Source organism: Pezoporus flaviventris, unplaced genomic scaffold, assembly GCF_033815535.1.
Source record: "Pezoporus flaviventris isolate CSIRO_AGI_PZ_B2104156 unplaced genomic scaffold, CSIRO_AGI_Pfla_v1 ptg000097l, whole genome shotgun sequence".
NCBI lineage: Eukaryota > Metazoa > Chordata > Aves > Psittaciformes > Psittacidae > Pezoporus > Pezoporus flaviventris.
Genome location: NW_026892645.1, coordinates 5,010,365 through 5,032,945, shown reverse-complemented (window position 1 = coordinate 5,032,945; position 22,581 = coordinate 5,010,365). Strand labels below are relative to the sequence as shown.

General features: G+C 46.6%; 1 protein-coding gene across 14 annotated transcripts in view; it reads left to right on the top strand.

The window, feature by feature from the left end:
- The window catches only part of PRRC2B (proline rich coiled-coil 2B), a 48,366-nt gene extending 27,166 nt beyond the window's left edge, over positions 1–21,200 (top strand). For 6 of the 14 annotated variants that reach the window (XM_061476584.1, XM_061476582.1, XM_061476583.1 and 3 more), the window contains exons 15-32: positions 315–534; positions 1,186–3,249; positions 4,207–4,406; positions 4,894–5,039; positions 5,406–5,547; positions 6,143–6,225; positions 6,885–7,076; positions 7,216–7,410; positions 7,846–7,932; positions 8,848–8,952; positions 9,558–9,750; positions 11,019–11,116; positions 11,693–11,820; positions 12,647–12,887; positions 14,349–14,525; positions 15,186–15,277; positions 15,835–15,955; positions 16,404–21,200. In XM_061476584.1, coding sequence (XP_061332568.1) covers positions 315–534; positions 1,186–3,249; positions 4,207–4,406; positions 4,894–5,039; positions 5,406–5,547; positions 6,143–6,225; positions 6,885–7,076; positions 7,216–7,410; positions 7,846–7,932; positions 8,848–8,952; positions 9,558–9,750; positions 11,019–11,116; positions 11,693–11,820; positions 12,647–12,887; positions 14,349–14,525; positions 15,186–15,277; positions 15,835–15,955; positions 16,404–16,544 — 4,625 coding nt within the window. In that variant the 3' untranslated portion in view covers positions 16,545–21,200. The other 8 variants (XM_061476593.1, XM_061476590.1, XM_061476588.1 and 5 more) reach the window with 5 other exon arrangements.
- Positions 21,201–22,581: the final 1,381 nt, after the last annotated feature.

The window sequence follows — 22,581 nt, the reverse complement described above, 5'->3', positions numbered from 1 at the left end:
CTTCAGAGGTGTGACTGTAAACATCAGGATGTATAAGCCGTTTCCTTGAGTTTGTGGTTTGTGTCCATACACCTGCTTGCTTCCAAGCCAATGATGGTGTGTAGCGTTCTGAAAGCTATGTCACCTTCTTTATCACTCCAGGTGTATTTCCCAGCTGTGTGTTTCCCAAGCGCAATCTCCCCTCTGTCAGAAAGGTTTCCATGGCTGCAGTCACCTGCTGCCCTGGAGGGAAGGGGAGTCAGGCTAGCTGTGGATTGTTAATTCTTCTTGGTTTTGAGATCCTAGTGTTAATGGTGTGAATTCTGTCTTGACAGGAATTATGAAGCCCATGATTCAGCAGGACTCCATCGGTGGGAGCAGCTGTCGGTCTGAAGATCAGAACTGCCAGGCAGGGACAGCAGAAAGGAAAACTGCTCCCTTGGACCCTGTGCCCGTGTGGGGCCAGGAGAGCTACACATCCCTGCAGACTAAAGGGTACTCCCTGTCACATCAAAAACAGGCTGACAGCATCAGCATGGAGGGGCTGCATGCCAGGTGAGTGCAGAGCACCCTTCTCCTTATGCGTGCTGTGATGGGAGGTGATGCCATAAGTCATCCCTACTGAAAGGGAAGTGTAGAGTGGACCTAAAAGATGATATTTCTGAATAGGCCAAGGTACTGTCCTGGTAGCATCCTTACACTCTTGAGTGTGTTATGTCGTGGATGTGTTTTAAACTGAGCTGTTCAGAGTTTTTCTATCTAATGTCAGTCTACGCTGACCAGCTTGGGAGTCTGTTCAGTAGGAAAAAGGCTCTTGTCACCCACGTGGGTAATTACAGAAAACCGAGTTAAAAATTCTGATATTTTCTAGTTTGTCTCTGAATTCTTTGGGACTTTCTGTAACCAGTTCCTTGTTTTTGTCTCTTTACATATGTTGGAGACTGAATCTCCCTTTATTTCTTAAGTTTGCCCGTGCATGCTAGGAAGTGTTTTTTTCATTGTCCATTGATTAGACAAACCAGGCAGTACAGCCTGGGGCCACAGCACATCTGCCCAGCATTCAGGTGTTTATAGGCTTATTGCCTCATGATTTAGAACAAACACCAACTGATTTGTTTCCACCTCTTGTGCCCAGCCTAGGCCCTTGGAGACATGTTGTGCTTTGCATTAGCTGACTCTTTTGTTTACTGTTTGTTTCCTTCTCAGGAACGATGGTTACTCTGCTGCTCCTGGAAGGCAGGAGAGTCTGAGCGCCCAGCGAGATCTCTTTGAGGACAGAGGGGAGGAGTACTTGAATGCTTTTGACAAAAAGGCCCAAGCAGACTTTGACAGCTGTCTGCCTTCTCAGAGGATAGGCCAAGATCTGTTGTTTCAGCATCAGGAGACGGTGCAGGAAACCTGTCCTGCTGGGAGCCGCCACGCAAACTTGAGGTGTTCACCCCTACAGCCTGATTTCATCCAGGCAGAGAAAAAGCCTGAATACAATGGCTGGGATATCAACCACCATGAGAAACCTGCAGAGACTGCAGCAGAAGCTGCTGAAGAAGCTCCCAGGGATGAGCAGTCATTCAGTGCTGACCCATGGAAGAAAGAAGGAGCTAATACCAAGCAGCCCACAGAAGAGACAACAGAGTGGGCTCCTGAGAACCGCACCACCAGCGGTCAGCACCAGGAGCAAATGGGGAGGACGCGGCGATCGGGCCCAATTAAAAAGCCAGTCCTGAAAGCCCTCAAGGTGGAGGAGAAGGAGAAGGAGATGGAGAAGGTTAAGCTTGAAGCAGAGGACACCTCGCGCCCACTGAAGGAGAAGGCAGCTGTTCAGAAAGTAGAAAGTGAGTCAGATGATTCTGCAGCCTTAGTGAACTCCACACGTTACGTGCTGGATGACAAAGGTTCTTCCCAAGCCACCCTTGCCCGAGAGGCTGAGAAATCCCAAGAGGAAGAGGAGGAAGAAGAAGAGGAAGAGAAACCAGAAAGAACCTGGGAGAACAAATTATCCAGAGAATCCGGTGACCTCCCTCCCACCAAAAGAAACAACTGGATCTTCATTGATGAGGAACAAGCCTTTGGTGGGAGAGGTCAAGGACGTGGACGAGGGAGAGGCTTCAGAGAGTTCACTTTCCGAGGCCGAGGCACTGTAGTGGGCAGCCGGGGGGTCTATAACAACCAGCGGAGCAGCCGAGGGCGAGGGCTGCGGGAGTTCAACCAGGCAGAGGACTTCCCCAGGGGCAAGCCAAGGCGCCGCATTGCGAGCGAGACGCACAGCGAAGGGTCAGAGTATGAGGAGCTCCCCAAGCGTCGCCGGCAAAGGGGCTCAGAAAACAGCAACGAAGGCTCTGTGCTGGACCGCGAGGACAGTGATTTAAAAAAGGGAGACTTCAAAGAGTCGTGGAGGTCCAACAAAATCTATTCAGATGATCACAATAGTCTGGATCCGAAGATGAGGGCACCGAGAGCTTTTGGGAGATCACTGCCGCCAAGACTGAGCAACTCTGGCTATGGGAGAAGGGGGTTCATGGGTAAGGAGCCCACGCAGTGGCAAGGCAGGAGTGGGGGAGCAGGGTGGCAGGAGTACAGCCACACCTCTCCATCGGACGCTTTTGGGAGCAGGCAGCAGGCTGACAGGGACTACATTCAGGATTCTTACAAACACGTGGATTCCTTCTCCAGCCGGGTTTTCGATGAGAGTCATCTGGATGACAAAAGGCACTTTTTCCAGGAGGATTACTCAGCGGATCAGGAGAACATAGAGAACAGGCCGTTCAGGAGGCGGCGTCCCCCCCGCCAAGACAAGCCCCCACGATTCAGGCGCCTCAGGCAAGAGAGGGAATCAGTTGGCCAGTGGAACCCTGAGGAAGGAGGCCCCAGCCTACTGCCCAGCCAGTGGCCTGGAAGACCCAAGCTGACCAGTGCAGAGAAGAGCAGCATTTCGGGCAGACGGTCTCCTGAGCTGTCCTACCAGAACTCATCAGACCACGCCAATGAGGAATGGGAAACAGCATCTGAAAGCAGTGACTTCAGCGAGCGGCGGGAGAGGCGAGAGGGAGTTTCAGAGAGTGAAGGCCAGCTGGAGGGTGGCCTCTGCAGTGGGAGCTTGGGAGAGAAGAGGGAGCTGGCAAAGAGGAGCTTCTCAAGCCAAAGGCCACTTGTGGACAGGCAGAGCCGCAAGGCTGAGCCGGCAGGGTTTGCAGAGCAGTCTGTCAGGACTGGTGTGGGAGCAGCTTCCAGATATGAGAGTCAGCAGAACGGGACGCTGATAAAAAGCAAAAGGTGAGGCTGCATTCTGATGTGCAGAGATCTGCCACCTGATACGTGGGTATCAAGGTTGGAGAAGGGCTGGACATTGGGCGAAGAGCTATGGGCTGTGTTTCTTTTCATCTAGTGCAGGTGACTTCCATGAGTGTTTATCCAACTGTGTGACACCCAAGGGTTTCATCACTGTCTGTTTCACTATCGATCACTGCCTTTGCTTCCATGCTGGGAATCCAGGTTTATGGAAGTTGCTGAGAAACTGTGGTCATGTCATGTGCTGCTGCTCTTCACCTTAGTTTCTGACCAAGGCAGCTCTCTACTGTCTGGACTGCCTCTCTCTAGATGACAAATAATGAAGGAAATCTTGGTCCTTAATTCCAGTCCTGTTGTGTCTTTCCTCTCCTGTCATGAATCCCCAGTGGAGTGTAGCAGAGGACAGAAGTGAGGGCCGGGTTTTCCTGGGACAGGTTACTCTTTAGTGAGTTGAACACTTGGGAATGATGTGTAGATGGTGGTCAGATGGGCACAAAAAAGCCTGGGAGAAATAGGAAAACTACGGGTTTTTTTTTTCTCTTTCAGTGTCATCAGCTTCTCCCCATCTCCCTTTCCCTCACATTGATCCTTACCAAGAAGGATGCATTAATTGCAAAGGGGAGCTGCTAGAGCAGTGTCATAGGAGGGAAGACACGGGGCCCTCCTCATAGAGACAAGTGAGGGTATTTAGCTTTGTTGCAGGGGCAGCAAGTTTGACTCATGGCTACAGGTATTCTGCTTCCATCCCACATCTCCAGTAACATCTTTGTAATGGGCTGCATGCTCAGAATTTTAACATCTGCTTCAGTTGGCCAAAGGCTGGGAAAGGATAAGGTGTGATTAGAAAACTGGTAAAGAAAATACAGCCCATGTGTTTTCCTCTTGGTACATTTACTCGTCTTGTAGGGACAAATCTAATTCCTTTCCCTTCTTTCCTTATAGGTCTCCAGAAGAAGGAGGGGGCCTTGGCAACACCAGTGGTGGGAGCAGCCACTCCATTTACAGCTTGGATAGGGCCTCCCATGCCAACTCGGAGTGTGCTGAGGGGCCAGGTAAAAAGGCAGAGAAGGAGCCCAAATCCACTGTGCAAAGAGCAAGTGAGAAGGGAGAGGCCTTGTCACAGTTTGAACTGAGTTATGGAAGTGAGTGTCTCTACTGATTTGTTTCTTTAAAGGGATAACACAACTTCAAGACAGACTCATTCCATCCAGTGTCATTTTAAGTATCAGGCTAGTTTTTTTCCATTTATTTACACTAACAAGAAAATTCCAGTGTATCTAAATAAGGAAAACATGAAAGACAAAAGATGGCTTTCAATTTTAAACCCAAACTTTTCAGCCCGATCTAACAGTCTCTTTAATGTTTGTTCTATAGAAAAGCAGGTTTTAGGGAGAATATTTCTGTATTTCTATCCAAGATGCTAAATTGCAAGCCCAAAATACCTTATATAGTGTGAAGGAAATTAAGAGAGCATCCAGAGTGGGGAACTTGAGCTCTGCAGTGCTGCTGGCTGAACTTGCTTACCTGTAGCATGGATTCTGTTTGAAATGCACTCTTTGTTATTGCAGTTTTAAAGCTTTATCTGCATATACAAATGCACTGTTTTTTCCCTGTATGTGCTTTGTTCAGGTACCATCATCGATAGTCGGGTATCGAACACAGCAGAAGAGAATGAAGTAGGTTCTATGGCAGGTGAAGGCTTCATTGAGGTTCTTACTAAGAAGCAGCGTCGCTTGCTGGAAGAAGAGCGAAGGAAAAAGGAACAGGCTGCTCAGGTGAGGAGTGGGGGGCAGAAAAAGCTTAACCTGATACATTGTTGGACTGCAGTCGGAGGAACAGGGCCCACAAAGTGTTTTGCTTTGTATCCCATTCCTCTACCTCTTCTCCCCCAAAAAATCTCATGCTGCTGGAGGCAGCTTTTTTCACTGCCTTGTTGTACTGGGAGAACCTCCCAGTAGCCACAGGGTCCATTTAAAAGAAAGAGGTTTGCATATCAGAATTACTTTGTATGGTTCTATGAGATGAGTTGGGGGCTTTTCTTATTGCAGCATATAGAAATGCATGGTTTGAACTTGCCAGGAGCAAGCTGTATTAGCTCAGTGCAGGAACAGGTCTTGCAGGCTGTGCCTTTTCTGTTTCAGGCACCAGCTAAGGCCCGTGTCCTTCAGTCTCGCATTCCTCCTCGGTTTGCCAAGAAGCAGAACAGCTTGTGCTTGGAGCAAGGTGATGTAGCAGTGTCTGGAAACAGCCTGGGCACAGAGATCTGGGAGAGCAACAGCCCAGGTAAGTTTAGGAAATGGAGTACTTCTGAAGTGTTCAGAAAGCTGAGTAATCCTTTGGTATGTACAGGAAGGACAGGGTGTCTGTGCTTAAGAGCATGATGCTAGTGGGAGTGGGAGGGGAGCTAGCAGACATCTAGAGTAGCATCTGTTCATACTGTGCTGTTCAGCCATCCACCTCCTGTTGTTGACCATGTCAGTCTCCTAGTCTATTTCTTGAGTCATCATGTAACATTAAGAACCTATTACATAGCATTTTCTAGCTTGTTGGGCTGCATCTGCTTCACCCATTTTCTTATTTCATCTTCCTCTGTTTTCTCATTCTGTGACACTGAACAGCTGTTGCCTTCCTTGTTTCTGTCTCTGCCCTTTCTTCCTTTACTGTTTCCGTGTTCCCTAAGAAGTCTCTTTGCTCTCCATACCCTGTATTCTTTGTGCCCCTTCACATCTCAGCTGGTCAGGCAACACTGGCTTTCTGAGGTGGGGAGAGTATCTCGTGTCTAGAAGTGGAACATTCATAGTGTAGCATGCACAGTGTACCAGGTGTGCTCATAGTTGTGTTACAAACAGCTGAACCCTGCCCTCTTGTTTTCTTCCAGCACTTTCTGTTCAGTCTCCTGGCAGCGATTCCTGGAACAAACCTGTAAATACCTTTAATGGTACTGAATCTAGCACCACTGAGGTAAGTAAGTGGCACCTGATGTGCCATTCAGGTATTTTGTGTGTAAAGTTAACATAGGTGGCTTATGCTTCTCATTGCTCCATCTGTGCTTAGCAAGTCTCAGCTCTGCTTTTGCAATTTTAAACTGTCCCTTTGCGGTTCTAATTTGAGCTTGATGCTGCTCAAATCTTGACGTAGAGGTGTTCTGTGCGGGTGTAAATCTAGAGTAACCATCTGGTAGGTTATGCTCCTAGCTGGACACAGAGTGTGGTGGAGTCCTGTAGATCATGTCTGCGTGCCTCTGCCCGTGAGCAGTGTGTAGCTGTAGCCTTACTGTAGGGAGGGTGGAGAAGGTTCCTTAATTCTTCACCTCTGGAGACCAGAGTTCAAATCTGGTTTGGGTCACAAGTGAAATGAGCTTGGCAATCTCAGCCTAGTTTCTATGTTCATCACTTCTTGCTTATTCTAAAGCCACAGTCCATTTGGTGCATTGGTTTACCCTGTCTCAGGGTTGCTTAGAGCTGAAGCAGCAGCCAAGGGATCCCCAAATCCTTTGCAGTTAGAGAATGCGATTTGAAAAGGGACGTGGTCTTGCTGTTTTCTGGGATTGTTTTTTTTTTCCCTCCTTTGTGGAGCTGGGTTGGAGTCTGGGGCTTTAACACATTTCGTGCTTTGCATAGCAGGGTTTTAAAGGCAGCCAGGGGGATAGTGGCATTGACTTGAGCGCGGAGTCTCGGGAATCCTCCGCTACCTCCTCTCAGCGCAGTTCTCCATATGGCACCCTCAAACCAGAGGAGATGAATGGGGCTGGCCTGGTGGACGCAAAGCCTGACTGCCAGAAGGAGCAAGTGCAGAAGCAATCTGATAAAAAGGTAATCTGGATTTGCAGCCAAGCCAGAGCTCATAGTGGGAGACCCTGTGAAGTGGTTGTGTTGTTCTTAATAGCATTTTTAAGGCTTGAGATTGGCTTATTCAGTCTTTGTGTCTCAGCCTCTTTGCTTTCCTGTTAAGGATTCAGATCAAGGCTCAGGACAGAACAAGGAACACAAGCCTGGACCAATCGGCAACGAACGCTCCCTGAAAAACAGAAAGGGTTCGGAGGGAACGGAACGGCTGGAAGGCAATATTCCCCCTGTTAACGGGGTAGAAATTCACGTGGATTCTGTACTTCCTGTGCCACCCATTGAATTTGGAGTAAATCCTAAAGTGAGGATTGAATTTAATTGCATCTTCTTGGTGATTTGAGCTTGTTGAAATAGGAAAGGTGGTTTGGGGCAGAAGGATGATTTGGAGGAAGCTTCCAGCTGTAGATTTGCCTTAGATTTCATTACTGACACAAACCAGGTACTCAAGATGTCTCGGCAAACATGTAATATCCACTTGGAAATACTGTCCCAAGGACCAGCTGGGGTGGTAACAGAGGTGAGGGACAAAATTACGGTCATCTAAGCCTTTGTGTGCCTCTGGGGGTTGCCTGCTGCTCAGTGCTGAGAAATGTCGTCTTGTTCTCTTCCAGCAAGTCTGACAGGAGAGCAGTCTTTAGTGTCTAGTGTCGTGATTCAGGCTAGAGTCATTAACCATGAGAAGCAGATGAGTGGCCCTTGAACCTGGATTTGAATTTTGTATATTTTACTCTTTCAGGATTCTGATTTCAGCTTGCCACCTGGTTCTGCCTCTGGCACTGCAGCTAACCCTGTCACCAAATTGCAGGATGCCTTGGCCAGTAATGTAAGTATTTCTTTTGGCACTGATTCATTGGAGATACTCCTTGGTTAAACCTCGCTCCAAAGAGAGCAAGTGTATTTCTTTGCAGTTGATTTCCCACTTAATGCTTAGGCTGCACATGTGACTAAAACCCATAATGGAAATCTGTGCCCTCGAGGTACATTGGTAAGAGGAGCATTGCTCACTCAGAAGGGGTATAAAGAGCGACCCCATTATCAGTGTGACTTGTGTAAAGCAAGAGGTATGTCTGAGGTCACCAGCTTCCTCCCCTGAGACACAAGAGCGTTGGTAATGGAAGTTGTACAGATAGTGGTGTTTTTAGCTCCGGATTGCCAGCATCCTTGGAAGGTCTATTCTGCCACAGCAAGGCAGAGAAGTGTAACTTTAGTTAGGCCCTTTTGGAGGTTTCCCAGCTTATTCCAGACACCTGGGTATCTCATTGTTATATATGAAAGAGTGAGCACACTGAAAGCCCAGCTTGTAGCTCAGCTGTGCTTGGCAGTATGAGAAACTTGCAAAGCTTCTTTGAAATGTCTTCAAGTTTGTTGTCTCTTTGATTTTGGAGATTTGTCTAAAAGGGTGTTTTTTCAGAAGTGCTCTTTCAAAAAGAGGTTTTGTCCAAAATTTAGGTGGATTCCAAATACGGGACAGGTGGAGGAACTCGTGCAAAATGAAGTTATTGAGTCCGATTGATGCTTAAGTAGAAGCTGGTGTAACTTGACAGAGAGGGCGTCACTGCACATAACCAAAGCTTCATTTATTCCAACAGCAGAATGGATCACAGTCGAATGTGGTACTTAACTCCTGCAGTACCGCTGAGGATTAAATCCTTTGAGGTGTACTGGAGTTGCTAGCTGGTAGCTTATGACTTTCTCATGAGAGTTATAAAGTACTCACCATTGACCCATCTCCCCTCAGGCAGGGTTAACGCAGTCCATTCCCATTCTGCGAAGAGATCATCACCTTCAGCGTTGCATTGGCCTCAACCCAATGTCCTTCCCCACTGCAGATCTCACTCTTAAGGTAAGCAAGCTGGCATGTGTGGTTGTCCTGGGTGTGGATACCATGTTTCCATGGCCAGGGTATGTAGGATGGAGAGATCTTTCCCAGAGTGTTTTATTAGGTACTGCTAAATCTTTAATTAGCTCCAGTAAAAGTGTGCATATGCTGACTACAGCAACAGTCCTGGATGCTGAAGTCCTTGGCACTTGTAGAGAACTGCAACAGAGCTTTCCTGCTGTTTCAGTAGCTGGGGAAAATGGTTGGTCAGGTATCCTAGGTGCCTGATGGTCTAAAGAAGGAAAAAAAAAAAGAAACAAAACCCAAACAAACAAACAACCCCATCCCAAAAAACCCCAAACCCAAACAGCATCAACAGAAAAAACCCAAAATAGACAAGAAACACCACTAAACCCAGAAAGCTCAGCAGATACCAAGTAGGGGTTGAGTGTTTGTGAAGGATGCTTGCCCATTGGAAATTGCTGTGAAACCCCATGACCTGAGACCTGCCAGCTTTCCACTACATCTAGACTGAATTTGAACCAACAGGTCATAGATGAGGAACTCATGGCTTCAGTATTGTCCTCCCCATTTGAACTGTCTGTAGTTATTGTCCTTCATTTCCGTAGATGGAGTCTGCTCGTAAAGCTTGGGAAAACTCTCCTAGTTTACCAGAACAGAACTCCCCGGGAGGCGCAGGCTCAGGCATCCAGCCTCCTTCCAGTGTTGGAGCTTCCAACGGTGTCAGCTACAGCTCTTTCGGTGGAGTTTCCATGCCTCCTATGCCTGTGGCATCTGTAGCACCTTCTGCATCTATTCCAGGTACCTGCAAACTGTGGCAGCAGTATTTGCATTGTCTGGTTGGTATTTAGGAATCATCTGATTCTAGTAGATGAGAGGCATGGTGAGAAGAGCTTATGTATAAAGTTAACTGACTGGTATTTAATAGATTCTTAACAGCAATTCAGTCAAGACAGAAAGAGGGAAGTCGCCCCACTTCGAAGAATGTCACTTGAGTGTAACTGGTGTAAATTTAGCACAAGGATGACATTCCCTGTGTAGGAGCAAGTCTGATGTCTCAAGGTCTAGCTTACCCTTCACTGTGTGTTCAATAGAACAGGAGGGAAGTGAAGAAACATGTGGCTGAAAGATTTCAACAGTCCCAATATCAACCATTCATTCCTCTGCTCATTTTGCTATTTAAGGCAGAGGTTCTGAGCGCCTTCTGCTCTTTGTGTGTGATAACAACTTGCTTGTAGTTTGCAGAGCTCTGGGAGGTGGGAAGGTGTTGCTGTCTTTGAGTTAGAAGCAAAGCTTGGGCTCAGTTGTGTTACATATTGTGTGTAATTAGGGAGAGCATCTAGAAAAAGGAAATGTACTTTGTTTCTCTGACTTCTGGGTCCCAACGGACCTCTCATGTGTGCACTACCCTTTTCATTCCTCCGTTCAAGAACAGAGGGGAATATGCTGAACAGAAGTGATAGCGAGTGGACCACTCTAGTGAGTCTGTTACTAGCTTCTGCTTGGAAAACAGATTGTTCCAAGTCAGGTGATTTCCTTCCCTGCTCACCCTCATTTTGCTTGTAAATCCCGTGGTTCAGATCCATACAGAGCCATAAGAGTGGCACAGCACTTTCTAACCGGTGCCACCTTTGGGGTGAATATGGCTTTTAGATCTCTTGTGTGAAGGTCTCAACGCCATATTTGCTCTTTCTGTGCCTTGTAGCTGCAAAGATGAGATGATTGCAGAGCAGGCTTCTGGCATTTAGGAAGAGTTTGGAGTACAGTTCACCAGTTCCTGGACTGTTACTGTTTCTGACTCTTTTGTGGAGGTGGGAAACCTGGGTTTACATTTAGCCTCTTCCAGAAAGGTATGATTAATTCACAGCAAGAGAACTGCTGTAAGCAGGCTGCTGGCTTTGGTACGTGGATTTATGAGCTCTGTAGGCTCTTTGGAATGGGCACTATGTTTGTGTTGACTTGCTGAGCTGGTTGCTGAGGGGTAGGAAATAATCTCGACCTGCAGGTCTCTGCAGTGCACTGTGTCTGTATCTGTACCTTGAATTTACACCCAGCCTTCTCATGTTTAGGTAACCATATTCCACCCCTGTATCTGGATGGCCATGTGTTTGCAAGTCAGCCCCGCCTGGTCCCTCAGACGATACCTCAGCAGCAAAGCTACCAACAGGTGAGGCAGAAACAACCAGGTAGTGGTTTCTCAAGGAGTCTTCAGGGTGGCATTTAAGAAAACTAGGAGTCGTTTATCTCTGGTAGCCCAGAAGAGCTTAGATGTGGCTCCTTTAATATTCCTTGGATGCTGCTTCCCAGTGGATATCACAGGTTAATGACACTGAAGAGAGGGAATTGAGGGGTTTTCCACTTTTATACCAGTGCCTTTTGGTTGTGTTTAACTGAAGCAGATGCTGAGGTGCCTGTGTGAAGTAAAGTAAATTCCACAGCCAGTCAGTACTTATGAGCAATTTCACTAGCCTTTGTAAACGAGAACTGGGATTGTCAGTGTGTATTCTGTGTGGGAAGCACGTTGGTCCCTGTATGTGTCCATCAAATGCCTCTTGCAGGCATCAGTCTTTCCTCTTGGGTGCTCCTGCCAGTGTGCTGCTGGGCTGTGGAATGATGCAGGGGCTGGGTAAAGGTGCAGTGTCATGGCAGATTGATTCGTGGAGGAAACTGATGGATTTTTTAACAGCCTGGGAGAGTTTCTGGCTCCTCTTGCACCTCTCAATCATCTTAATCTCTTCTGCAGGCTGCTGCTGCTCAACAGATTCCCATTTCCCTCCACACATCCTTACAGGCCCAAGCTCAGCTTGGGCTGAGGGGTGGTCTGCCGGTTTCCCAGTCCCAGGAGATGTACAGTTCCATTCAGCCCTTCAGGTAACTGCTTCCAGCTTTTATTTCCTCATGGTTTGATTTCATCTGTTCCTGATGCCGATGCACATTGATCAGATACTCTGTGCTCATCTTCTCTTCCCCCTTTGTTGATGTGCTCCTAGTAACATTGTTGGGGTGGAGAGCAAGAGTATTGGGGCATATGTTGCTTTGCAGGACATTAGGAAAGACTGTCCTTGGAAAGTTACTCAGTTGTACTGCCTACCCTCTTAAAGCAGGAGGCAAATCTTGGAAAAGATGCAGAAAGAGGAGTTTTGTGGGCTAGCAAACAGGCTTAACTAGTGAAGAACACAGAACTTACAGCTTACTGTATTTGCTTTACAAGACAAAGGGTTTAATCAGATCTGAGTACCAGGATAATGAAATGAAATTACTCTGTTCCTTAGGTACAAACTGACAAGAACAGAATAAATGCCTGCACTTTGGACTAAAAATTGCTAGAGCTGTTTGAATCTTTAACTTCTGATTCTTTCTTGCTTTATAAAACTGCTGTAGACTTCCAGTAACCTGAATCTTCTCTTAACTACTAATCCAGAGTTTATTGTGCAGGATATCAAAACATAAACTTTGTCATTCTGTTGACTATTTCTGCAGCAAGAGGACATGGTTGTAAGGGCTTAAAAGTGGAAGTAAAAAAAGAAAAATCACCCTGTTACTAAAATGGAAGGTGGCATCACAGCTTATTTCTAAGCTGTCAGTTTAGGAGAATCTGAGAACTGATTGCAGGCCAGATACAGTTTGGCAGGAGGTGTGTGTGTACAGTCTCCAAAGGTTTTCTATGTAATGACTTGAGCATGTTTTTCTTCTCCAGGTCTCAGGTGTATATGCACCCCAGTCTGTCTCAACCCAGCACCATGGTCCTGACAGGAGGCACAGCTCTGAAGCCTCCGTATTCCGCCTTCCCAGGCATGCAGCCCTTAGAGGTGGTGAAAACCCAGTCTGGGTCCCCCTACCAGCCCATGAATGGAAGCCAGACACTGGTTTATGAAGGCCAGATAAACCAGGCGGCTGGCATGGGAGCCTCCCAGATGATGGACTCTCAGCTTACGCAGGTTAGGAGCAGGGCTCATGAGCCACTCCCCGTGTACAGGCTTTTTCACAGCCACTTGTTTCTGAGGCTGGGTTGAACCTACTATTTGTGCTGAGTTATGTGTTTGTGTGAACTGAGCTCTTTGTAAAGAGGCAAAAGGTTTCCCCGAGAGACTTTGTTCTGTGAGCCATTGTTTCAAACATGCAGCACCTTATTTAATGAGATGCTTGCTAATTGTCTATCCCTGCTGAGATGTCATTTTCTAACTCTGAAGTCCTCGCCCTCAATATAGACGTTTAATGCAGATCAAACCTTGCAGTGCTTCATGCGTAGGAAGCCATAAAGCAGTGGTTGTACTAAAAGTACCTCCTTCTGAGAGCCAAATCCCAACCGCCTCCAGATTTAACTCTGCTTCCAGGGTAACTAAAACCTTTTATTAAATGTTCATCTATCTTCTCAATTCATTTCTTATGCAGGTCTTATTTACAACTTCTGCTGATCTGTTTGGCAGCATCTTAACAAGAATTTCACTGTGTGAGAAAGCTTTTGTAAAGCGTGGTTCAGATAAAGACATTGAATCCTCCTGTGAGCATAGCTGTACTTGTGGACACATGTTTGATTCTCTGGAGAAGTTTGATACTTTTATTAAACTCATTTATTTTGTGCAACGTGTTAAGGTTTATTTGTTCTGTTTAAAGAGGGATTTTTTGTGTTGTAACTGACATAGAGTTAATCCTGAAAGTAATTTAGCTGAGGAAGATGCAGAGTATACTGGCAAAGTAAATACCTGAAGAAATGCTTTGTCTGTCATAAGCTAGCAGCTTGGTCTCTTGCCAGCCTTAGATTATTTGTTGGTTTTTATTTATTACAAAGTGTTGTCATAGAACCTCCCAATTCCAGCATTTGTGAGGACTGCCAGATGAATTAGAGGGAACACGAGTCCTGAGCTATATGTTTCAAGATTTCTCTTAATTATTACCATCACCAGTTTGAAGCTCAGTGCAGAACACAGAGCTGAGGTTGCTATCACTTTCTGTAGAGGTTCAGTCCTTGAAATGCTTTGGCTTGAAAGTGTAGCAGACTTCCTGGTCTGGGCATCAAAACTGCAAATAAAACACTGAACACTGAACTGCCTGATGCTGCCATCATACCAAGAGAAAATGACCCCATGCAGTGACCATGAGGAAGACTGAAAAACTGGGAGAAGGCTTTAGGCAAGGAGGAAAGCCCTGTGTCTGAGTGCAGTCCTGTTAAATCAGTGCCGTGTTAAAAGCCCAGCTGAGAGGGTGTTGGCAGCACTGCCAGAACATGCATTTCAATGTGGAAGTCCCTCTGTTACGTTGATTTGCATACATTCTGTGCCACACTGCATGGTTTGTGAGCTTCCTTTTAGTAATGCTGTGTGTTCAGGGTATTAGGAGACAGAGTCTCAAACAGCAGCCTGTTAACACCATGAAGTTAACTACATGTCCTTATCACTCAGCTAACGATGCCTGTGCCTGGCTCTCAGCTTCCTCTGCCCCGCTATGGCTCTGGCCAGCAGCCCCTGATTCTACCACAGTCCATCCAGCTTCCTCAGGGGCAAAACCTGCCTGTAGGAGCTCCCCGAAGAATCCTCCCTCCTGGATCCCAGCCTTCTGTTCTTGCTACCAGCAGGGAGGTAAGGATTAACTCCTGCGTGCTCACCTTGGCATTGGTTAACCTGTCCTGCATTGAAGTCTCACTCCTTGATACTGGTTGTTAAAGGGGAGACTGGCTTATTTGGATCCTTAAATAACAAAGCCAAGGATTGGTGTTCAAATGAAGGAACCCTTTTGCCCTCATCTCCAAAGAGCAGGCCAGCAGTTTGTCAGGTTTTGCTGCTGGTCATCATTCTGTTTCCAGGGAGCCACATCCTGCTTTGATCCAGTTTGGAGTCTCCAGTTTTATTACATGTTTACACAGGTTTCCCCAGAGTGCTTGAGGGGTGGTGAGCTCCAGACACAGTTGGAATACTGCCCAGATATTTCACACTGTTGTGAAGCTTGTCCATTTGAGTAGGTATATTCATGTCATGTCTGCTTTGATGGATTCATATCATAAGTTTGTCTATTATAGGGGAGAGAAAGCACAGGTCCTGTGTTTTCTTGTGCTGCTGGCTTGTTGCTTTAATACAAGCAGATTATGTCACTTACAAGCCTCACTCTCTTCGCCTGAAAAATGTTTCTTCTTCTAATGGGCACAATGGGTAGAAGGGCAGAGATGTGCCTTAAGTGTTTATCTGAAGTAGTAAGTGATTTGGGGATGCAAAGATGATACTCTTGCTCGTTTTCCTTTGTAGTCCTCCCAGATGGAAATGAAAGGGTTTCATTTCTCTGATGGTAAACAGAGTATGTCCTCTGGAGGGTCTGTACCATCACCACATACGTACAGGTAACGCGTGTATGGAACTTAAACTCTCTGTAGTCTGAATGGGGAAGAAGTAGTGTTCCCCATTCAGTGACATGGTGCATGCATCATCCCTGTACAAGATACACTTGGGTTTTCACATGTAGAATGTGCTCACTATAGTCCAAATACGTGTATCAAAATGCATGATCATGGCTTTCAGTTTTGGGTGTGGACCAGTGTGTATCTGTCTTGGCCCTTTATGCCTGTGGGACGTGCATGAACTTACTTGTTAACTGAGTCGTAAAGACAACTTAGAACTGGTGTGTGCTTTTGTGTTCCTTGCTAAGGTGGAAAATTTGAGGCTCATTGAGTAGGCTTTTTAATTTCCAGCATGGTGCTCTCAAGATGAGTGGTGCTCATGTCTAGACATACCAGACCTTCACGTCATTGAGCCTTTTTTCTCCTAACCAATCCATGTGTTGTCTTTTGGGCTGGGGAGCTCGCTGATGCGCACAGCACAGGCTCATTCCCTGTCAATTGCTGCTTTCTGCTGTCTGTTTTTTCTTTCACACATGAATAAGGTTCTCATTCCATTGTAGAATTTACTCCATGAATATTGTCGACTCTTCGATTTCCAGGCCTAGCTCTGCCAGCCCAAGTGGGAAGCCATCTGGAACAGCAGTTAGTATGGGCTCTGTGCAAGGACACTATGTGCAGCAGGTAGCGTACATCAGTACTTTGACCCAACAGTGTCTGCCCTTATACACTGTCATGCTTACGCCTTGGACTTTTAAGGGTGTCAGAAAGGCTGGTGTAATTTGGGAGCTCTTACTTTGCCTGAAGGGGGAGTGAGTGGGTAGGCGTTATAATGAGTCCAAGAGTAATGTTTGTGTGATTTGAAAGTCAGGGGAGATTAGAGGATTACCTGTTTTACAGCGTCTCTGTTGTTTGTTGTTGAGTTTTTGTGGGTTATTTGTATTGCGAGGCATGTGAAACACTTCAAGATCCTTATGTGGGGTGTTTTAGGACAGCAGTGTGCTGGAAGAGAAGAAATACCTGGATTTTGGAACAAATTTGATGTCTTGCGTGAATGATGGTCACAATTTGGTTTTTATATCTGCCTAGAAGAGTCTGTGCTAGCTAATGCTTTGTTATTGTATGTCAAAAGGCAAAGCAGCGGGTGGATGAGAATAAAGCCAACTTGGGAGCAGTAAAGCTGCAAGAAACAGCCTCCACAAACCAGATGAAGCCAGTGCGCACAGGAGCAATCAAACCTCAGGCAGTCAAAGTGGAGGAAAGCAAGGCCTAGGAGCACCTCTGATGCCCGCCTGGTCCTGCTGCCTGAGAGGCCCTGCAGCTTAGACTGGACCCCACTGGATCTCGTGAAAATTGCCAGATGATCTCCCTGCCCCACATAGACTGACTACAGCAACATCATCCAAGCCTGTCTCCCGACAAAGCAGTTTGAAGCAGTGGATATGACATTGACCTGCTTGCTTTAAAACCAACCTTGTGACTTCTTAAGTGGCTCGAGCCATTTGTTTTTTATTTTTATCCCCCCCCCCCCTCCATGCCCCATCCACAGGTAGCTGTGATCGCTCACTTGGCAAATCGCATCCTTCTCCTTCCCTACTTCTGTCTCAGCAGAGTGGCAACTGGGGGAGAGGGGTTAGTTTGAGGTTTTTCATTTTAAAGGCAGCTGAGGTTTTTACAGAAATGCTATATCTTTGTTTATAGCAGAACTTTTATATGTTCTCTCATTTTCCCCACCCCTTCTTTCTGTTTTCCTCATTCCTTTCCAAAAAGAATTCCCTCCTGCTCAAATTATGTTCTGACAAAACTCTGCTTTGTTTTATATATGGTTCTGTGCTATGTTGAGAATCATGACTCTTCTAAATTGAGTTTGTTTGGGTATATTTCCCCAGATGATGTAGCCTTTCAGGTTATTTGATTTTAAAAATACGGGACAGTTATGGCATTCATTAATTTTTCAATATCCTTGTTTTAAGCTAGAAGCAGTGCTTGCATTAAAAGTAAATGTGTACTAAAGGTATATAGTAGATCAGTGCATTAATATTGAGACTTGCACCATGTTAATTGTAGCTTTGGGGTGCTTGTGCACAACAAAAATGTGGCATTTTTGTTTTAAGCAAAAAAAACTCCAAATTTCTGTTGCAAACTCATCTGGATCTTAGGGGGATTTGGTTGGTTGGTGGTTTTGTGGGTTTGGGATTTTTTAGTGACTGCCAAACACACAATAAAATGTAAATCATAGATTTATGAAATGTAAACTCTCCTCACCACACATCCATCAGAAGAGTTGGCCAGAGCCAACGGGTCTGTATAGACTACTTTTTGTAGTTGTGATGCTCTCTTACACTCCCTACCTTGGCCGCTCTAATTCTTCCTGTCTCCTGGGACTTGTTCTATCTTGTGTTCATCCCTTGGGGCTGCTCTCCTAAGCTTTGCTCTTCTCCCTTTTCCCTAAGTCTTGCTTTGTGTCCCTCTAACTCAACAGCCTTTTGTAAAATCAATGTAGAAACACATCGTGAAGGGAGCCCCTCTGCAAGGCAGCCGTTTTAGCACACTTGGAACCTCCTTTTTTTGTGTTGGAAATGCATGTTACAAAGGCAGTTTGGAATCATCCTTTTACTCGTCCTTCCCCAGATGAACAGCAAAGCATCAGTGCAGTTGCTTGTAGTGCGTGTACAGTTACCATCACTTCACACTTCCCCACCAGTGTTTGATGATCTATGGAAGGAAGGTCCCAGTGGGAAGGGGTTGGCTTTTATTTCTGTGGTTGTTTGGTTTTGATTTGTGTGTGTGTGTGTGTGCGTGTGTATGTAGATTTTTAGAACGGACTTCCAGGTTCCTGGAAGTGCATGGAGTCCTTCAGCTGATGGTAGTCTTAAGTAAACTTGCTACTTTCAGCTACCTTGGTTTGTCTTGTTTAGCTCTTTCAAAACGTAAAGTGGGCTGGTCACTCTGAAGTGAGGGAAAGAAACCATTTCTGCAGGAGATGACAGCTTGCTAACTGGCTGTGCTGTCTGCCTCTGCTGGGTGGCAGCAAGTCGTTTGGTGGTGGTTCCAAAGAAGATGCTTTGAACAAAGAATGTATTTGGGAAGGGATCTGAAAGGTGTTCTTGTTTCTCTGTTTGCTTTATTCCCCCTGCCCCGTGTTTTGGGCAAGATCCTTCATAACTTTCTAGGGATGCATTTGAAGTTTTAAGCTAAGTATAAATAAGTGTTTTATACAGTAGCTTTAAAGAGCTTAGAAATGTAAACTAACTTAGACATAGTAATGTCCCCTCTCCACAGGTGTCCCCATTGACTGTGGCAGAGAGAACCCAAAGGGAAAGGGATAGGATGGTACTTCTAAGAAAAAAAAAAGCCCCCTTTTTCCCCTCATGTTTTATGAATTTTTGACTTCAGAGTGTGCCAGCATCTCTCTAGTACCCTCATCCAAGTACAGGGTTGGAGATGTAGTGAGAAATTTTTCCCCAGCCTTCAGCCATCTCCCAGACCTGCATCTTCATCTGCTTGTCCTGCTCCCAGTGTTTTCCAAAGATTGCTCCACCAGTAGGACATCCCAGCCTCCTTTCTATTTTCTTCCTTGGAATTCATGAACAAGAGGATTGTCTGGGTTTTCTTTTTTTTTTCATTGTTATCCTTCTGCCCAGCTGGCCCTAGCTAATAATAGCTCAGAATCTAACTGTAATGGCTAAAGAGACTTACCCAAGCCCCCCCTGCACATCTCTTTCCTACCCTAGAAACACTACGTAAGCTTTACAAAGACACTAACCTCTTTCCTCCCACCTGTATGACTTTAAAATGGTCAAATGTGTTGGAGAAACTGGGTTATTGCTAGACACAAGTTCTTGCAGTCCTTCGGATGTAAATGCCATCAGAACTACAATACTTCCTGTTGAAAAAGATCACCCTTCTTTCTCTTTTAACCCCTCCATTCCTTCCCCCAACAGAATAAAACACTAGAATTTATTTATACGTATTTGATGTTGTAGGTCTAGGTGAAAAAGTAATTGTTTCACTGCTCTATTTATATATTATGTCTGAATTATTCTGTGCAGGAAAGGCCAAGAAATGCATGTGAGCTTCATTCCATTCCTCACCATTGCGTGACTGTCAGCTGCAGTTGGCAAGACTCTTTCACTTAATGGAGTTTTGTGTGATGGAAAGCAGTTTCAGAGCCCATATTTCTACAGTGCAATATCCTTCCTTTCTGGCATAGATTTTTTTGTTTGTTTAAAGCTAGTGCAAGGTTAGTGCAGTTTGTGGTGCTCTCGAGTCAAAAGGAAAGCCTCTGATCCTTGATGCAGAAATGCCAAGGCTGCTGGTATGCTGATGGGAGTTCAGCTTGGGGAAGAGAAGAATGGAGATGCATAGAGCGTGGATATGGTTTCTAAGGGGATACTTTGCTTGCCATCTCCATTGCTGAAGGGTTGGGCCTTAATGATTTATTCCTTTGTGAGTTGCTTTTGCTTTGACTGGAAATCAGCTACCAAATTGCAGGCTCCCTCTGCTAGGAAAGGTGCAGTGGGAGGGAGAGGTGGAATCCATGCTTCCAGCAGCAGTGGGTGAAGCAGAACTATTCAGAGGCTGACTTTGGTGCTTTTTGTTCAGCTGAAGGTCTGAAGCACGTGTATAATTGGTTCTCATACACAGTGATTCATGGCCTAGCAGCTGCATTCAGTGCTGCTTTCCTCTCCAGCCCTCTTTTAGCTCTTAATTTGGAAAAAAAAATATACTAAAAAATAAAGGAGAAAAGTAAAAAAAAAAAAAAAGCCACTTTGTACGTTTTTAAATAAGTGGAAGCAGCACAGTCACCAGTGAAACAGGTATGCTTGTTGATCTTCCATCCTGGCTCTGCCCTGTGCCACTCTGCAGTCGTCAGTGACTCTGAATGTGTTTGCAGCCCATTGGACTCCCATGCATGTCTGTGTTCATGCAGAGGCACTCCGTTTAACAGTCTCCTTGCAAGAATGCTGCAAAGCTACAAGTTGCCCTGTGGTTCCTGTGTATTTATAGGTATATATTAAAACCCCCAAGCCTAGCATTTTTGCTCACCTCTTGACAGGCTGCTCTTCACTTCCAAGCACCGCTGCATGCCAGGATCTCGTTCTGTTGCGTTTTAACCTTCTGTTTTGCTTCTGGCTGGTTCAGCACAGGTTAATCCCTTGTAGCAGGGGTTATTTTTGACGTACAGCAGCCCAGATTTCCTCATAAGATGCATTTGTGAATGAGAATTTACAGCAGGCATCAGGATACACTTAGTTTGTGGCCCATCGATGGAAAAGGTGCGTTTTGCCCAAGCAGTGGAACTGCTGACAAGAAACAGCAGTACTCCAACCCCTTTGTTCTTTATTTTAACCCAAAGACCACCAGATATTCTTTGTGGTCACAGCCATCCCATTGGGGCAGAAGGCCTGTCCCCGGCTCCTCGGGATGGCTGCAGCCGCAACGCAGCCCCTTCCTTAGGGGACTAGCAGCAGTGAGGCACTCCCCCTTAGCATGTCTTGAGGCATTGTCCTTAGCTGGAATCCCTCTGGTTCTCTGTAAATCCTTGTCTTCTCAAGGGGATATTGTACTCCTTAAAGCTTTTAACCTCATGACCTGTATAGGACATCTTTTTTTTTTTGGCCTTTCCTCTCTTTGTCTATTCATGTAGACCAGATATTTGAAAGGGCAGACGATGGATAATTGTGTAACGTGCAACCTGTTTATATATATATATTTTTTGGGAACTTTTCCTTGGACCGGAACTCGAATCACGGCATCACCAGGCCAGTTGCGGCACACTCTTTATCGCCCCTTTTCTCCTCGTTTCAGTACCTATTGTTTCTCCTTTCAAATATGTGATTGTATTAGCTCTTTCCATATGAAAGAATTCTCCTTATTTAAATAAAAAAAAATTAAAAAAAATAAAGCAGATTATGCTTTTCTCAAATTCCCCTGTGGCTGGTCTGATTCTTTCGGTAAATTACTTGTGTGTGTGTGCTTTTATTTTAATTACTTTACTCTGTTTGAGTGGAGGTCTGCACTGAGGGGAGCTTGCAGCTCGCTCCCCACCGCCGCCATGGCGGGCAAGCCGCGGCCTCATCCCACACGGCCGTCGCCATAGCAACAGTGGATGCTCCTCCCTTTCCCGCCCTTACGGCGCTGCGTGCGTCTGATGTCACATCCGGAGGCTTGAGGGGAGAGGAGGGGAGCCCCTCGCTGTCTCCTCAGGGCCGGGGTCCCGGGCCCGCCGCCTCCCCCGGGGCACGGGGACCGGCGGTGCCGCGGCCCCCTCACCTCCGTAAGGCTCAAGGGGCGGTGGGGAGGCCTCATGGCGAGGTTAGTGGCGCTGCTGACCCCCGTCCTGAGGCTCAAGGTGGGGGACGGTGCCCGGGGGCTGCTTCCTGAGGGGAGAGTGGAGGCTTATTGTGGGTTAGGCGTCCTGAGCCGCCTCGCGAAGCCAGCGAGGGGGTTACAGGGCTGGATGTAGGGTGGCTGTGGGTCCTGCGCACCCTCTAAACCTCAAGGGTGAGGCCTGGGTGTGAAGTGGTCCTGCTGCCCCCCATAGAGCCCAAAAGGGGATACAAGGTCTGGTGGGGGTTAGTGGCCCTATCATCACCTCGTAAGGCTCATGAAAGGGATGCAAAGCCGGCAGAGGGGTAATGGTTTCTGAGGAGCTATGGGGGGCTTGTCTTGCGCTCCTGCCCCGGGGCTGGAGGGCTGCCCGTACTGCAGGGAGAAGCAGGATCCTCTCCACCAGGGGGTCCTTCAGGTCCCAGGGCCTGCAAGGCGATGGCGGAGCACAGGCAGTGGGTGACCAGCCCTTGGGACAGTGCTGTGGCGTCCCCAGGGCGGGTGGAGGGCACGGCTTTGCGAGGGGCTTCTTAAAAACTGTTCCACACAGCACTTGTGTCTCGTAGGTAGCGATAAAGGACGGTGGCACCGTGCTTCAAGGTGGTGATGTGCCGGCAGCTTGCTTTGTTCTCCTCAGATCAAAGGCATGCAGATGGATTTATTCTGGTAACTTTCAGCTGTGTTGAGGTGAGGAGATACAGCACTGATTCCTTATTTTCCGAGCTAGCTTTTAGCAGTTCTGTGTGCAGGAGTAGAGTTCAATCCTGCTTTCTGCAGTGCTCCCCCCTAGGCTGCGCTAGAGCCCTACAGCACCTACCCCTGTGCTCCAGGAGCGGCCTTTTAACACAGAGGATGTTTGTGGGTTCTGCCCCTGCCTCATCAACTCCAGAAATAAACCATGTTTGCAAGGAAATAACCTTTCTTGTTTGTTTTTAAAGCTGCCTGAGCAGCCTGGTGCCTCAGCACGTGGTTTGCCT